This window comes from Taudactylus pleione, unplaced genomic scaffold, assembly GCF_031769625.1.
Source record: "Taudactylus pleione unplaced genomic scaffold, aTauple2 ptg000016l, whole genome shotgun sequence".
Lineage (NCBI taxonomy): Eukaryota > Metazoa > Chordata > Amphibia > Anura > Myobatrachidae > Taudactylus > Taudactylus pleione.
The window spans coordinates 41,612,322-41,630,713 of NW_028284418.1; the positions used below are offsets into that span (position 1 = coordinate 41,612,322).

The 18,392-nt window shown below is 44.0% G+C and overlaps 1 protein-coding gene across 1 annotated transcript in view; it reads left to right on the forward strand.

Moving 5' to 3' along the window:
- The first annotated feature begins 13,484 nt into the window (after positions 1-13,484).
- Positions 13,485-18,392, forward strand: part of PLA2G12B (phospholipase A2 group XIIB) — a 28,444-nt gene continuing 23,536 nt past the window's right edge. The window contains exon 1 of the mRNA XM_088473727.1: positions 13,485-13,713. Within this exon, the coding sequence (XP_088329853.1) occupies positions 13,485-13,713 (229 nt within the window). The remainder of the gene's footprint in view (positions 13,714-18,392) is intronic.

Below are 18,392 nucleotides of genomic sequence, written 5' to 3' on the forward strand. Positions count from 1 at the left end.
CCACTGATCTGGTCTGACCATGCCCCTGTTTCAGCTGACCTCTCCTACATTACTGAATGTCATTGTCCAATGACCTGGCGTTTAAATGATACTATTCATTCTCGCGATATGGTCACCCGTCTCAATACCCTTTTTACAGATTATTTTCAATTAAACAACCTCCCAGGCACTTCTCCCTCCACCCTCTGGTTGGCTCATAAAACTGTTTTAAGGGGGCATCTGATTAGTATGGCCTCTGAAAATAAAAGACTTCCTAACTCGTACTAATTCCCTTTCTATTCGGCTCCAACAACTTGAGTCGCAACATAAACAGTCCCCTAACCCTTCCCTACAACAGGAGCTTAACAGTGTTCGGCATTCTCTTGCTCTCCTTTTCTCCCAACACACTGCTAAACGTCTTAAATGGTTACGCCAAACCTTTTACGAAAAAGGAGATAAAGCAGACAAGATTTTGGCATCTAGACTCCATGTGGCACAAACCCATAAAAATATCCTTATGATTAAAAATTCCACAAATCACCTTCTTCATGACCTGGCAGCTATCTGTTCTGAATTCCAGAGCTTTTATAGTAATTTATACAACCTAAAATCTACCTCTCCCCCAACTTCTGTCCCAGCTACTGAGTCGGCTATTCAAGAATTTCTTTCCGCTGCTGGCCTTCCTCGGTTGTCTCAGGAGACGGTGGAGGGTTTGAGCGGAGAGATCTCAGAGGAAGAAATTAAAATTGCAATTAAGCAGCAAAAATCTGGCAAATCTCCTGGGCCTGACGGCTTTACGGCTGCATATTATAAAAAATTTATGGGGCAGTTAGTTCCCCACCTGCATTCCCTTTTTAATGATCTACATGGGGGCTCCTTCCCTATGGATATGCTTGAGGCTAGGATCGTTGTGATACCTAAGGAGGGTAGGGACCCACATAATTGTGCTAGTTATAGACCCATCTTCCTTCTTAACTTAGTGTTAAAATCTATGCCAAAATTTTAGCTAACAGACTCAACCAGGTCCTTCCCTCCTTGGTCCACTATGATCAGGTGGGCTTTGTGCCAGGACGCCAGGCCCGAGATAATACCCGTAGAACCATAGACCTAATTCATATTGTGAACTCTAGGAGATCACCGGCTGTAATTCTTTCTCTCGATCCTGAAAAGGCATTCGATCGGATCTCCTGGAGCTTTATGTCCTAAATCCTGCGATCATTTGGGATATCGGGAGACTTCCTGTCTGGTGTCATGGCCCTTTACTCTAACCCTTCCGCTACAGTCTCCATCAATGGCGTCCCATCCGACCACTTCCCTATCTCAAATGGCACCAGACAGGGCTGCCCTTTGTCCCCTTTGATCTTTGCCCTGGTGATAGAACCTCTGGCATCCCTAATCTGATTGAATCCCAATATCCACGGGGTGCAGGTTGAGAATACCTCTTCCAAAGTTGCCCTTTTCACTGACGATATTTTGCTCACGCTCACCCAACCTCGGATTTCTTTACCCAACCTTTATCACCTACTAAACCGCTATAGTATACTCTCTGGGTATAAGATTAACTATTCTAAATCAGAAGTCATGCTCTTTCATATTCCTCAATTATAAATGGCAACATAGGAAAATCAAATATCTTGGGATCTTCCTGACATCCCATTACAAATTATTATATAAGGAGAACTTTCCACAGCTTTTTACAAAGCTTCGGGCGGATCTGACTTCCTGGAAGCGGCTTATACTTTCATGGCTGGGCAGGATCATAGCAATCAAGATGAATGTTCTCCCTAAATGGCTCTACCTTTTCCAAACCCTCCCGGTGGCAGTTCCCCTTACTCTCCTTCACAATATTCAGAAATGTATTAACCAGTTTATTTGGAATGGCAAACCCCCTCGCTTATCTTCGACTATCCTAAAGAAACCTATTTCCAAAGGGGGTAGAGGACTCCCTGATTTTAAACTCTACTACCTAGCCTCACATTTTACTCAAATAGTTTCCTCCTACTCCCCTCGTGGAACGACCTCCTGGCTTGATATTGAATCCAATTATATCAATTCCCCAGACCTTTCCTCCCGGTGGGGCCTCCAGAGGAAACATCATTCCCCCTCCTCCAACCTCCCACCAACAATTAAATTCCTTTTATGGATATGGGCTTTATACTCATTTAAATTTGCTATTACCACCCCTATATCTCCTCTTACACCCATATGGTTAACCCCAATTTTCCCCCAGGTTTGCAGGTGGCCCGCATGAAGTCGTGGATACAGGCGTCCTTTAAATTTCCCGCTGATTTTAGTTCACAGGGGCTTTGGCTTTCCTTCTCAGACTTACAAGTACAATGTCCAGCCCAACCCCTAAATCCCTTTGAATATTTCCAAATACGTCATTTTTTAGGTTCCCTGCCACGAACCCTGCTTCTTCGCGACCTCACCCCATTTGAACCGCTCTGTAAACATTGCCCTATGTCTAAGGGAATGATCTCTCAAATCTACAATATCCTCGTCGATGCGGTTCTCCCCACTAATAATCCCCATGAATCCTCCTGGGAAGTAGACCTTGGCCCTTCACCTGACGTAGAGGCTTGGGACGACATGAGACTGGCAATTGCTAAAACCTCTATCTCTACCCGCCTTAAAGAAACTTCTTATAAATTATACTACCGCTGGTATTATACCCCGGTACGGCTCTCCCATATGTATCCCTCTGCTTCACCCTTCTGTTGGAGAAACTGTGTCCTTCGGCAGTGGCGTAACTACAGGGGGTGCAGTTGCTATGGGGCCCGCCGCTAGGGGGTGCCCGAGTTCCAGCAAGCAAATTGCACTTTTCAATATAAAGTTTATTTAATCCGGCCCTGCTGCACCCTCTGTAGTTAAGCCGGCATACTGCTTTCAAGTCCTGTACTGCTGTGAAGAGCCGCCCAGAGCCGCAACAGGAAGCAGCGCAGGAAGAAGATGCAGCTGGAGAGTCTGCTGTCAGCCTAATGTGGTGAGTACAACCCTGTTCCCCGGGCCTCCCTCCCTCCCGCAGTGCGGCCAGAGTCTACCCGCCCCCGCTGCTGACAGTCAGTCACAGAAGGACACACGCTATCCCGTGCCCTGCTGCAGCGCTGCTGATGCTCCGAGTGCCGACCAGACTGTCCCGCGTAATACATTGAACTCCCCTCCCTCGGATGATTGAGGGGAGTCAGTGAGATGCTACAGGGGGAGTGAGGTGTTACAGGGGGGAGTGAGAGATGCTACAGGGGGAGTGAGGTGTTACAGGGGGAGTAAGGTGTTACAGGGGGAGTGAGAGATGCTACAGGGGGAGTGAGGTGCTACAGTGGGAGTGATAGGTGCTACAGTGGGAGTGAGGTGCTAAAGGGGAAGTGAGAGGTGCTAAAGGGGGAGTGAGGTGCTACAGGGAAGTGAGAGGTGCTAAAGGGGGAGTGAGGTGCTACAGGGAAGTGAGAGGTGCTAAAGGGGGAGTGAGGTGCTAAAGAGGGGGGAGTGACAGGTGCTATGGGGAAATGAGGTGCTAAAGGGGTAGTGAGGTGCTACAGGGGGAGTGAGAGGTGCTACAGGGGGAGTGAGGTGCTAAAGGGGGAGTGACAGGTGCTACAGGGGGAGTGAGGTGTTACAGGGGGAGTGAGATGCTACAGGGGGAGTGAGGTGTTACAGGGGGAGTGACAGGTGCTACAGGGGGAGTGAGAGATGCTACAGGGGGAGTGAGGTGTTACAGGGGGAGTGACAGGTGCTACAGGGGGAGTGAGAGATGCTACAGGGGGAGTGAGAGATGCTACAGGGGGAGTGAGGTGTTACAGGGGGAGTGACAGGTGATACAGGGGGAGTGAGAGGTGCAACAGGGGAGTGAGGTGCTACAGGGGGAGTGAGGTGTTACAGGGGGAGTGAGGTGCTACAGGGGGAGTGATAGGTGCTACAGGGGGAGTGAGGTGCTACAGGGGGAGTGATAGGTGCTACAGTGGGAGTGAGGTGCCACGGGGAAGTGAGAGGTGCTAAAGGGGGAGTGAGGTGCTACAGGAAAGTGAGAGGTGCTAAAGGGGAGTGAGGTGTTACAGGAGGAGTGAGGTGCTCAAGAGGGGGGAGTGACAGGTGCTATGGGGAAATGAGGTGCTGCAGAGGGAGTGAGAGGTGCTACAGGGGGAGTGAGAGGTGCTACAGGGGGAGTGAGGTGCTAAAGGGGGAGTGAGAGATGCTACAGGGGGAGTGAGGTGCTAAAGGGGGAGTGAGGTGTTACAGAGGGAGTGAGGTGTTACAGGGGGAGTGAGAGATGCTACAGGGGGAGTGAGGTGCTACAGGGGGAGTGAGGTGCTACAGGGGGAGTGACAGGTGCTACAGGGGGAGTGACAGGTGCTACAGGGGGAGTGACAGGTGTTACAAGGGGAGTGAGAGATGCTACAAGGGGAGTGAGGTGTTACAGGGGGAGTGAGAGATGCTACAGGGGGAGTGAGAGATGCTACAGGGGGAGTGACAGGTGCTACAGAGGGAGTGAGGTGTTACAGGGGGAGTGATGTGTTAGAGGAGGAGTGAGAGATGCTACAGGGGGAGTGAGGTGCTACAGGGGGAGTGAGAGGTGCTACAGGGGGAGTGAGAGGTGCTACAGGGGGAGTGAGCTGTTACAGGGGGAGTGAGAGATACTACAGGGGGAGTGAGGAGTGACAGGTGCTACAGGGGGAGTGAGAGATGCTACAGGGGGAGTGACAGGTGCTACAGGGGGAGTGAGAGGTTCTACAGGTGGAGTGAGGGGTGTGAGATGCTACAAGGTGAGGGGAGTAAGAGGTGCTATGAGGTGAGGGGAGTGAGGGGCTATGAGCTGATGGGAGCTAATATATATATATATATATATATATATATTTGTATATACATTTATATATATGTATACACTCTGGTTGAGACCGGAGTTGGGGGCCCCTTAAGAATTTTTTGCTATGGGGCCCACAAAGTTGTAGTTACGCCCCTGGCCTTCGGGGAACCCTAGCCCATATCTGGTGGACATGCCCAGTCCTCGAACCCTTTTTGACCTTGGTCCATACTCTTCTGAATAATATATTTGACAACCCAATTGCGAAGGACCCATGGACCTTCCTTTTAAGTTTCCCCCCTCCTGATTTTAATAAGCGCTCTGTTAAATTGTTATCAAATATTTTAGTTGCTGCCAGGAGTTTGATTGCTCGCAACTGGAAGAACCCTCTTCCACCATCCCTCTCTGCCCTGAAGTTGCAAATCAGGCATATAGCAGAGATGGAAAATATCACTTACTATCTTCATGATAGAGGTCATATGTTCTCCCAAGTCTGGGCCCCATGACTCTGATATGATGGCACCACTCCACCTTTGATCTCCACACCTGCTACCCATATATGACTCATGCGCATTGGATGGCTCTCCTCCCTCTGCTCTGACCTCTAAGTGGCAAACTCCTCTAACTAGCTGAATACTTTTCTTGTTCTTCAAGCGGCACTTTCTTCTTCTAACGCTTTCTGTCCAATATCTGGTATTCTTTACGATACCTTATTTCTCTTGGTAGTCCTGTTTCCCACCTCCCCACCCCCCTCCCCTATGCCTTCCCCCCTTCTACCAATCCCCTTATATGTTTTGGTTTACTGCAAATAATTTGATTTAAAAATAGTTCATTTGTAAGGCTTATTCTGTTTATGTCTTCCATATCTGTTTTTGTGAGCTTCCTAAATAAAGAATTAAAAAAAAAAAAAAAAAGAAGATCAGTTACCTGGCAGACCAGGAACATGGGTGCTGAGTTTGTTGCTATAGAAACCGCACGAAGATCTGCCCACCTACCAATCAAAATTAGCATTTGGGTTAGCAGATCCAGGGCAGGATACATCAACACTAGAAATGCGGTCAAATGATGTTTTCACAGGTTTGACCACATTCCCCTTATGCACAAGCTTCGGAAAGTAAAACTTTCTGGAACTTGGACCTGATATGCAAGGCCATCTATAGATGGTATTGCGTAATAGAAGCCTATGGGCTGATTATCAGACACCACCCTGAGAGGGATCCATTAGGGTCATAAACCCGGAAGTCCCCAGACCACAAAGGACAGCTCTTATCGTAAATAAAAAAAGTGACCAGCACTTAAGTCATCCCAGTGGTAACAATGTAGATAACAGAACCTTTGGTGATTGTTTTACAGTGGCATGGATTTGGCCTTTACTGCACCTAATGTAATTCTCATTCAGTTTTAGATACTAGCAGGTGTGTATGGGGTCTCCTATCATATATAGAGTATTTTAATGTGGTATATATAGGCCGGATCACTATCATGTGATTTATTTTTATAAATATGTTACATTACACTGCATTCCCAGCACTATAGTTTTCTATATATATTTATGGTGCCCAGACCATGCACTGTAGTATCCATGCTGTCTGCAGGCTGTGTTCTCTCTAATGGTTGGCCAAGCCTCTGGTTTCTGGCCACACTCCTTAAGCATGGGCCTCTACCACAGCCTTTCTCTGGTGGGCCCCTGATACCCCTGTCCGACACCGCTCACAAATGCCTCTTTAGACAACCAAACTTTTATATGCATTTTTTTTTCTTCTATTCGTTTTTTATATTTGTTAATAGGGCCGTATGGAAATAAACAATTGTAAACAGGTATAAGGTAAAAGATATAACTGTGGACCTCCAGTAGTGTACATCGACCATGGACACACCCTATATTCGCACCGAGCACTTGACGACACCCTGTCACACCCCCTCAAGCTTGGTTACTCCCCTTCCACTTCTAACCATGCCCCTCCCTCCACTTATGGTGCACTACATGACATTTTTTTTCTGGATCTGCCCCTGAATATTAGAGTGCCTATAAGGGGACAGATATTAGGGTGTAAGTGACCCCAATGAGAGCCAAGATCAGGTGACTTCCAGCTAAGCTCCTCCTCCCCACTCCATCTCCATGGTAACAGGAGGACATATCCTGACTGAGCCTGATTCATAGGCGCTCTGAATCAGGGCATTTTTTATTTTTTTTCGTCTTCAGGCTGCTCGCTAAGCTGTGGGTGACCACCGACAGCTTTTGCTAGCGGCCTGGAGCCCATCGCGATTATCGTGACCATCGGGCTTGCATACCTCCCAACATGATCCTCTCCAGGAGGGACACAATGCTCTGGTCCTGGGCTTCCCTGGTAAGAGGTGGGGCTGCAGCACAGTTCAAAATTCAAATAGGGGAGTCACACCAACTGTCATTTCACACGCTGCCAAACATCACTGGCTGGGACTCACTGGCAGTTGATGTGACTCCCCTATTTGAATTTTGGACTGTGCTGCAGTCTCACCTCTGGAGCCTCCACCAATCATAAATTACCAGGGAAGTCCAGGACCAGAGCATTGTGTCCCTCCTGGAGAGGGTCATGTTGGGAGGTATGGGCTTGCGAGGAGACCCTGTGATAGGGTCTCAGCTCTCGCAAGCCTGAGTGGACTCCCTGCTCTAATAGAGCAGGAAGAACGCTACTGACATCACTAGTGATGTCAGTAGGGCTGCCCACAAACGCCAGGCGTTCCTAAGGGAATGCCTGCGTTTGTGCAGCCACTCCCCACCCCGCCTACAAAACGAGGCGAGCTGTCAATCAACATCGACAGCCGCCCCGTCTTGTAGCGAGACCCGTAGTGATGGAGCAGCCGTCGCTGGACGGGTCTCGCGCATTTCGGAGAATATCGACCCGCTTGCGAGCGGGTCTGAATCAGCCCCTGTGTCAGTCCTGGTAATGGAACAATGGCATTTCTCTTGCTGTTCTCGGCCAAACTGATTAGGTGGGGCATTGCTATTGTGGGCCTGACTGACGGGTGGAAAGGAGATGAGTAGGGAGAGAGGTGAGGTGCCCTACTATACTTACATAGTGTGTCGTGGTCCCTATTTCTGTAGCTGCACTAAGAGCTCAGGGGGGAGTCGGGCCTTTCCTCATATCTAGTGCGCACCTACTAGACAGATTTAAGGCTGCTTATACAATAGTATCTGGTTATAGTAAATAGTAATAATAGCTATATACATTATTATGGCTGACAGTAGTAAGTCAAAGTAATGATCCTGAACTTTGTCCCAAATGTTGCTGATTCAATAACTAAGAAAAAAAATCAAATAGGAGTAATGTACTATTGCCCAAGATGATTAGGACAGTAATAAACTATTAATCACTACATGACCTGAGCAGCTTTGCGTGTTGTTTTATATTACTTACTGTATACCCAGGCACCAGCAATAATATTAGCTGGTAGTTTATGTTGGGATAAAGTGAGTTTTTAATCTTATTTTACCAGCGTAAATATTAAGACCAAAAGGAGTCTGTCCAATTACATGCTTGATTGGTTTCACAAAATCTTGTACAAATCATCCAGACATACAGCAAGAGTGTCCATAGTCTATTCAGCTGAAAAATCCTATTTTCAGGGGATACCCTCAAAAATTAAGTATCTCCAAGATGTGGGAGTTGTTGACCACAGCAGGTGTCTATGGGGCTGCTAAATTGTGAAAGTTACCAAGCTCCAGAGAAAGTCATTATCCGGAACGTCTTATATGACATTAGCATTAGCCACTGTAGCCCATGGGCTACATTTTACAAAATGTTTCAGGAGAGGGATCCGAAAGATCCCTCCCCATTATTGTCCACTTACACATGTACAGTCTGATGACCGCACATGCACAGTAGCTGTGTCAGGGTCCCCATAAGCGATCACTTTACTGATTTCCAGGACAGGCTCTTATCAGAGCCCTTGTACCAGTGACTGTACTTAATAAATTCAGACAACAAAAGATTCCTTATTGTGGCGATAAAGAATTTAATATTTTGGGGCACCGCATATAATATTAGATATGTCCCTGAGAGGTATTGAGAACATATCATACGTGGTTTATCAGAATAAACAATTGGTTGGAAAATTGTTCGTGTCCGATGTAAGGTAGCAGATTATCAGCCTCTCATAATAAAGCAGTCATCGGTGGGCGGCATTTCTGTGCACTGCAGTCACTAAGTCTAGAAGCAGAGTGTCGGGGTGACAGCAGGCTGGGTATGACCTGATAGCAAAGTAGACTGTTACTATTATATTCTAGATGGTAACAAATCCCAACATATCACCAAGGGGGGTGCAAAGATCAATCTGCTAAGAGATTATATATATATATATATATATATGTATGTATGTATGTATGTATATATATATATATATATATTCAGAAAAATTTATTGAAGTTTACATATAAACATATTGCATCAATAAGAACAGTACATGATGATAAAAGCCTCACGTTCATCAATAATAGGTAATAAACGTTTTCATATAAATTATAGGACAGTCCATCCAACGTCTGCTATTCCCCAAAGGGTTCAGCACCTCACTTTGCCAAGTGCTAGAATGATCCTCTCATGTCTCTCTGTGTTGGCTTTACACCCACCAGCTTCTTTAGTCCCGCTAGGCTTCAGCTGGCAGGCAAGGGGGTAAACATCAACTCTTTTGCACAAGAGCCTCCTTGCTGCCGGGACTTATTTAATACAAATCGCAGTGAGAAAACGTAGCCATGACGCGATGAGCACCACCCGGTTAACCCGTTATGCCTATTCAGGAAGGTGGCTACACCACAGGTATCCAGAGGATGCAGAAGGGTTTGCAGTTACACATGTACAGTGTACAAAGGGTGACGTAAGTAACATAAGGATAGTTACCCTCTAAAGGGGCATACTCACCACCCTGTAAACCCCATATACCTATTTCAAGGAAGGTTGCCACATCAATAGGTGTCTAGAGGGAGATGTAGTGTCCATTCATCACTATGGATAGAGGCACTGTAAAGGAGCCTGCTAATATCCCTGGCAACCATTCGCACTCCTTGGGATTTTATACTACCAGTTGTTTATAATGAAGCACTGGGTCTTCTAAGACAATAAACAACATCATATATACATTAGAGATGTACGGGTTCGGTATTACTCGAATATAGTCGGATCTCAAAAACTGTATCTTATTGGTTATCGGCTATCACGTGTTTTGGATAGCCAATAAAATAAATCTGAACTTGGGATAATATTGGCGAAAAGAACCAAGTAAAACCGAACCCGCACATCTCTAATATACATATGTCATCTGGTCACTCGTATTCTTTTATATGTTGTTTAGTTGCACCTGCCCCCTTTTAGCCCTCCACTGAACGCTTGTCCCGTGCCTAGCATCCCGCTACATTTTCACATGAAGAACATTTTTTATGACCCACACAATGGTCCGCTACATACGACTGAGTAAATACCCCCACCGCCTGCAAATTGGTTACAAATGTGCCAATCGCAGGACAGTCTTCTCAAATCTGGACTTTCCTGATAAACTGGGGTGTTGAGATGTATGCTTTGTGCTACAGAGGTACTCTTGTGGTTATCTGTCAGTGTGCAGTAACTGCACATACAGTAGCCTTGGGGTGTTCTTTAGTGTCACGCTCGCTGCCGGAAATAGCACTCAATATAACCCATTTTACAGAGAATTGTAAATCCAAAAGCATAACACTTGCTTTACAATGGGGATGACTAATTTCACCACAAGTTTATTTGCTAAATATTTATGTGTTACCACCAGATATATGTTTTCATTCAACTTACAGTCTGAAACTAGCAAATGAGGACACGTTGTTATTAGCAAAGGAAGACAGCGACCTTTATTCCTTTAAGCAGTGCAATAAAAGAGTAGAGGGGCCAGATATAACTGCAATCTGATCTACCCAGAATCTATATTTATCAGTATATTTTGCTATCTCTTTCTACAGAACTTTGTCCTCTGAGTCAGCTCCCTGCACAGAATCTGAGTGTTCCACAAACTGCTGTCTAGAATCACTATCAGTCAGAAAGTGTTGTCTATTATCTTATATATCTCAGTGGCTAAAATAAGGTTGGGATTAAGGATATCCTGACATGGCACTAAAGACAAAACCACTGGTCTAGAAAATATATACTAGGAATTTAGTTATTCTGGGATCAATACAATCCCAGACTGTTACAATAAAAATGTAAGTTTAACAAAAAACCTCTAGATTTCAATTTCCACAAGTTTTAAAAGTGATGACCTGCACTGAAGATCTTTACTAATACTGCAATCAGGGACGGCACAAGGGGTGTTCGGTGCCACTGCAAAGTATACATTTGTGCCCACCTACAAATATGTCCTCTTGATATGTTTCATATTTACCGTTACTCACCTTATACCAAACAGTAGTGTCCGTTATTCACCTTATGCCACACTGTAGAGCCCCTTATTCATCCTATTACACACAGTAGAGCCCCTTATTCATCCTATTACACATAGTAGAGTCATTTATGCCACACAGTAGAGAACCTCACCACCAGCAACCCCCAAACGACTATAACGACCCGTGATCAACGATTGTGGGTCCCTATAGTAACCTGGTCAATATCAACCAGGTTGGACTGCATGCACGGGCGATGGTCGTTATCGACCATCCGTGCCCGCGCATCGTCCGTCATTTGGAAGGGGCCAAAAAATGGACGATATGAACGATACAATATCGTTCATATCGTCTTACAAAGTCTGACCGTGTGTATGCACCATAATACTTTCTACATCAAACAGCCTCTTAGCATACTTCATATATGTGGGCAGCACAGATGGTGTAATGGTTAGCATTACTGCCTCAGCGCTGAGGTCATGGGTTCGATTCCCACCACGGCCCTACCTGTGCGGAGTTTGTATATTCTCCCTGTGCTTGCATGGGTTTCCTCCCGCACTCCAAAAATATATTGGCAGGTTAATTGGCTTCCAACACAAATTAACCCTAGTGTGTATGTGTGTACGTATGTGATAGGGAATATAAACTGTAAGCTCCATTGGGGCAGTGACTGATGTGAATGGCCAAATATTCTCTGTAAAGTGCTGTGGAATATGTGCGTGCTATATAAATAACTATGGTAATAAATAAAATATATTACACATGATTAGGACAGCAGAAGCGCTCAATCTGTTGTTTCCCCGGGGTCAGTGTTCACCACCCTCTCATCCCTTGTCCGATGCCCTCAGACAAGGGAAAGCAGAGGTGGTGAGACACAGTTCCCTCCCTGGGCTTTTCTACATTCTCCTATTTCCATACAGACGTCCAGTGATATTCCAATGTGCACACAACCATAATAGTTTCACATTATTGATGTGTTCCATATCATGCGTAACTCATTCGGAATACCTGCTTAATGCACTCAATATGAGATCTGTGGGATTTATTTGATGAGAATCAAGGTTAAAGCAGATTGATTATTTTTCAACTAAGTTAAACCTGTTTTCTTTGTTTATATGGTTGCATGTACAGAAACAATTAGATCACTATCTTGCAATCTGCATAACCCCTGCTGCTTGAATCCTACATTTATCAGAGACTAAATATGAGATTATTATTCATTATTGAAATCTTGCAATGTTTTACGAATAGCCTAAATTAAACCAAAGAAGACATTTCCTTGATAGTCTGTGTGTCAGTATTTATAGCCACTTATTTATTTATACACTACCACAGACATTAATCATGTGTAATATATGAAGTATGCTAAGAGACTATTTGATGTAGAAAGTACTAGTCTGATACTGAAAATTCTAATGGTCATATGAAGTTAATTATATACTTTATCTACAATACATCAAATTGAGGTGGGTGTCCAATCTATTCCCTACTAACTAGTGAAATATTGATTTGGATGATTAGGGCATATGATTGAATTTTTTTTTCGCAGTAATAACTATATATAAATAACTTACTGTGTGATTTTACACATTTTTTTTATTTCATCAAAGAGTGTATTTATATTTCACTGCTTTGGGAGCACCACCAACCAAGTGTCCTGTAAGATTGACTTTGAAAAGACCATGATGTTGGTTTGTTGATTATCTTTATTCACGTTTCATACAATGTGTATACTAGTGCAGACTCTATAAATATTTCAAATATTTTTCAAACATAGTTTGTAAAGTGGGTTAGGAGCTGATTGGTTGGTACTTTATATCCGTCCACTTTCTCTTTCTCCAAGGCTTAGAACATAGACCCCTATGTCATTTTTTCCATGAACTTCCAGCTGAAATATAGCCCTGACCTTCATACTATTCTGGGTTTAGATGTCCGTTTAATTAAATGTTCTCATAGCGGCCACCTCTGGCTTTTTTATCTGTCTAGTTATTCCCTCCTGCCATCCTATATGATATTTTGTGTTATAATAATGCCAATTCAATGTATACAGAAAAAGATAAAATACAAGACCTGAAATTTTGGGTATATGGCTAAAATATTGTAGATGTAGTCTGATGTATTTAGAGAAATCACTTGCTAAAAGTCTGACTAATCATCTCCTGGTCAGACTTCCACCAGGGCCAACCTTTGCACTGAATGTTCCCTGACTTTTTTATTATTGCAGTGACCTCACCTCAGTTACATTTCAGTGTGTAAAGTCCATTCTCAGGCATTATAGAAACTGCAGTCTCACAACACAAATAACCTGCACAGCTGAGGTCTCAGCACAGAATGAAGGTGATTTTTAGAACCACTGTGCTTTGTCTGGCACTTAGCATAGCCACTAGTACAGACGATGTAACACAAAATACCACCACCAGCCAGATCCCCCCTGAAGACTCCTCAGACTGGGGCATTGGAACAATACGCGATGGATTTGAGGCAGTCAATGGTTATTTTGACTCCTTTTTGGAAATCCTGGGTGGACGAAATGGAGTTTGTCAATACAAATGTCGATATGGTAAGTTCTTGGTTCATGGCAACCTAAGTAAGTGCATATTTACCTGTTACGGAGCAATAGAATATAGATTCTGTAATTATTATTATTACCAGTTATTTATATAGCGCACACATATTCCGCAGCGCTTTACAGAGAATATTTGCCATTCACATCTGTCCCTGCCCCAGTGGAGCTTACAATCTATATTCCCTACCACATGCTCACACACATACACACTATGGTCAATTTTGTTGGGAGCCAATTAACCTACCAGTATATTCACTAGCTGTGTGTGTTTTAATAATAATTCTGCTAGAAATTTGCAAAATGTCCACAAAAACTCATTCTGCATTTGGCTGTGATTGTTCACATTTCGCAAGTGGGATTTGACCCTAAATTTCCCAGTCCTACACCAACTTCACCACAGCTTGCCGCAGAAGGAATTGACTGTTATTGCCTCAGACACATTCAGTGCTATATAAATTTCACATATACAGCGCAGAGTATAATGCGAAAAAACTGGATTTATTTTGAAAAAAAGAGCTAAAAACTCTTCATAACTTGGTAAATAGGTCCAGACACCAAGCCCCACTGACAATAATGGATACTGCAGTCTGCAGCATTAGTTTGCCTAATGCAGGAGATATATCCTACGTTATACTTTTAATATATTATACTGTAATAAAAGATTCCTAATCCATGTGGAACAGCCATTTATTAACAAAAAGTTACAGATTATAATTATCTGACCACTTGGTGTCACTGTTTGACTTTTGTCCATGGAAAATATGTCCTTGTCTATATTACGCAATAATTCTTTAATCCCCTAATTGTTTAACCTCTAGCACAGTTGCTGAGAAGTAATTTAATAAATGCACAACTAATAATATTAAATTACATTTATTTACTATTAAATTAGTTTTCAATTGCAGGATAAGTGTTTACTAAGTAAACCTCTAATCTTTGGAATATATTGCCCAATATATTGTCTTTCTTTAGCTCTCATTTAAAGTCTATCCTCCACTCCAAATTAAACTGGTCTGATTTGTATTTATTTATATTTGCAGTTACCTTGTCTGAAACAATGTAATGTAACTGCCTAAGTAGTAAATGTACTTGCATATCTTTGTAAATATTAAATTAGGTTCTAGAAATTAATATTGCCTATATAAGGTATAAACACTTCATTAAAAAAACAAAAAAAAACAATAATACATAGGGGTCTATTTACTAAGCCTTGGATGGATATTAAATACCAGCCAACCAGCTTTTGTCATTTTTCAAACACAGCCTGTGACATGGCATTTAGGTGCTGATTGGCTGGTACTTTATCTTAATCCAAGGCTTAGTAAATGGACTCCATAGTTTTATAGTTATTAAAACAGTTGCAGTGTTTTTGGTCAGTAACGAGGCATACAGTTTCAATTGGAAAAACTATATAAATAACAGTGAGTGACATTTAAATTCAATATAAAGTGTGTCTGAAGAAGAGACAGGTAGGTAGGTATTCAATGCAATGTATCCCGTTTACATTTGACACAAAGCAGAGGTTCCCAAACGCGGTCCTCAAAGCATCCTAACAGTTCAGGTTTTAGATATATATGAGCACAGGTGGTTAAATCAAATTGACAGAGGTACTAATTCAGTCACCTGTGGTCAAGCATGGATGTCCTTAAAACCTGGACTGTTAGGGTGCCTTGAGAACAGAGTTTGGGAACCTCTGACATAAAGGGCTCGATTCAATTGCCTGCGATGTAAATAGCGCCGGGAGATAGCTCCCGCAGCTGTTCTATTCTGCGCGTTGTTTACCCTGTTTAAGGCGCGAGAACGGACATTCCCCGACCTAACTTCCCGGCGTGATGCTGTTTTCCAGGCGCGAAGGGCGGAAAACAGCCTGGTGCCTGGACTTTTGTCGGATGTCTGCTCGCATCCCCGGAGGGGTGCGAGAAGAAATCCGTAGTCAGGCTTAGAAGCACGGTGTATTGAATAGCTCCGAGTGCTGATTCCCAGCGCTATTCACTTTGCGCAGAATAGAATCAAGCCCAAAGTATTGTAGGTTGTTATCAGTCTGAACAGGAGTCTGAACAGGAGTGGGAATCTGATGCAACATTACAAGCATTATAATGAGGTCAGATGTAAGACCCACTACTTCATCAAGGCCTTCCAGCACTCATCCTAACCCACCTCATGCTCTTTCCTCCCTATCTTCCCCTTCTGTGTCACGCCTGTCTGTCTGCCCCTCCCCTTAGAATGTAAGCTCTCACGAGCAGGGACCTCTTCCTTCATGTGCTTCTCTTTACATTTTCTTCTACTCTCTACTCCCCATTAGAGCACCTAACACGGGACCGCCAACTCCCGGGAGCTTATTGTGAGTGCTTTAATCACTATTTCAGCAATGTATATAAGTTGTGTCCTTGTCTTGCACTGTAATGTACTGTAAGTTACTTGTTTCTTGTTCACCTATTAGTTCTATGTACTATGTAAGGCGCTGCGGAACACTTGTGGCGCCATATAAATAAAGGATAATAATAATAATAATAAGAGAATATATAATGGACCTGTATTACACAGGGCCTGATTCATTACGGATCGCAATTGTGATCACAGCTCCGATTAGGCACGCAGGGCTGCTGCGAAAATATGCTAGAGAATGCAACTGCAAAGCTGTCGCACAGCCAGAATAGAGACACCCATTACCGCTATCTCACATCCGTAATACCTTCCAATCCTGCGTATACATCGGGAACATCAAGTAATCTCGGCCCCTTACACACAACTACAACAGTTCTGACCTTACGCAGAAATTGCTAACCTCGTTGCACGCAGTGAGTACTCATGCTGCGTATACTGTCGCAGTGCCTAATTAATGCACGCCCATATAACGGCGTTCAAGGACAGGCACGCCTGCGTTTCTCCAACCACTCCCCTGTCACCACCCCCAAATGCTGATGTCCCGTCCCTTGATCTGCGATGGCTTTGTATCTGCGAAGGTGATTGCAGTGCGATCACAATGCCAACTCATGCACTGCGATGCATGCAGTACGCACCATCGGCCGATCTGCATAGTTGCGATCCGTAATGAATCAGGCCCACTGAACTGTTTGTTCAGGAACATCATTTCTATAGTGGTGATGTTTCTCACTTTCTGAATGAGGCATGTACCTGCCCATTGTCTTCTCTGGTATCCAGTCAGCAAGTTGACAGTGACTAAATAAACAGTCATAATGTCAACAAAACAAATGTTACGGTTAAGCGTTGAAAATAGGTATGAGCATTGTGGACACATCGATTGTATGTAAAAGCCGACATGTTACATGTTGACATTTATTCTGTTGGCATGCAGTAACGGTCGACATAATGTAGTCCACAGTATGATTGTAGACACTTTGAATGTGGACAAATCATACTGAACCCTCCTTTCTGCATAGAGTCGAGTTATGTGATGAATCATGCATGAATTATAATTTAAGGTAATGTTTAAGAGAGGTGGCAGCCATTTTGTAGGCTAAACCAATATTTTGAGGTATGAGGTAAAGTGAGTGCTGATCCTTGTGAATTTGAAAGGTTTCTGTGTTTTCCAGCCCACAGAATGAATGTTTACATTGTGCTTAATGTTTATAAAAGATACAGGGGTCTCTTCATTATGTTAATTATCGGGGTCCTCGATAATTAACATACTAACCTGCTGCAAACACCGCTCCGGTGCGGAGACAGCTAATCCGAAAATCAGCTGTCTCACCAAAGAGCTTCACTGCACCTTTCGGAGCAGTGACACTAGTGCGCATGCGTGACCTATAGGTCACGCATGCGCACAAAAGCTCCGGCATCTAGCGGAAGGAGCCGGACAGGTGGTGAGGGATCCGAGGGCTCCTAAAGGATCCCTCTTTGCAACCTGGGACTCCTTCCCATAGAAAAGGAACAGTGTGTGTGCCGTGTGCAGGAGCAAACGCCACCTGAAGATGGCGAATGCTCCCACAGTCAAGCTCCGAAAATATTGTATTTTCAGAGCTGGATGAATTCTGTCACCATACTAGCCATTCCGGGAGAGAAAGGGCCATTCCAGAGAGAGAAAGGAAAGCAGGAGGTATCTGTGATGTCTCCTGCTTTATCCTCTTGATGAATGACCCGATAACTTAATTTCTGCAAAAGCAGGTGAAATTAAACATTTTCACCTGCAATTGTAGAAATGAAGTGCTGATGAATAGACCCCACAGAAAGATGCTTTGTATTAATTAAGTTTAGGATTTATAGTTCACCACATGGCACGATTTGGTGGGATAAATTAAGTTTTGGTACTGAAAGTAGTATGAAATTGCCAAGTGCCTTGTGGCCCAACAATACCTAATCAAACTCCAATCAAATTTTGATTGAGCTGACTGGAAATTTGGTCAGACCAGAGGCACAAGATGTGGGTCTCTTACTTTTACTCAATAGCCAAATGACCAGTTGTGCAGAATTTGACCACAATTGTATGATCAAATGAGTGTTTTGGTAGTCAGACACAGGGCCGCCATCAGGGGGGGACTGCCGGTACTCTAGTACCGGGCCCGGAGAGAGAGGGGGCCCGGCTGACAACTGCAAGATATGCATCGGGTGGCAGGCAGGGAGAAAGGGCATCAGCGGCGCTGATCTAGGACTGGAGCCAGCCGCGGCAGCCAATCAGGAGCAGCAACTCCTGAGCAGCCAATCGGGAACGGCCG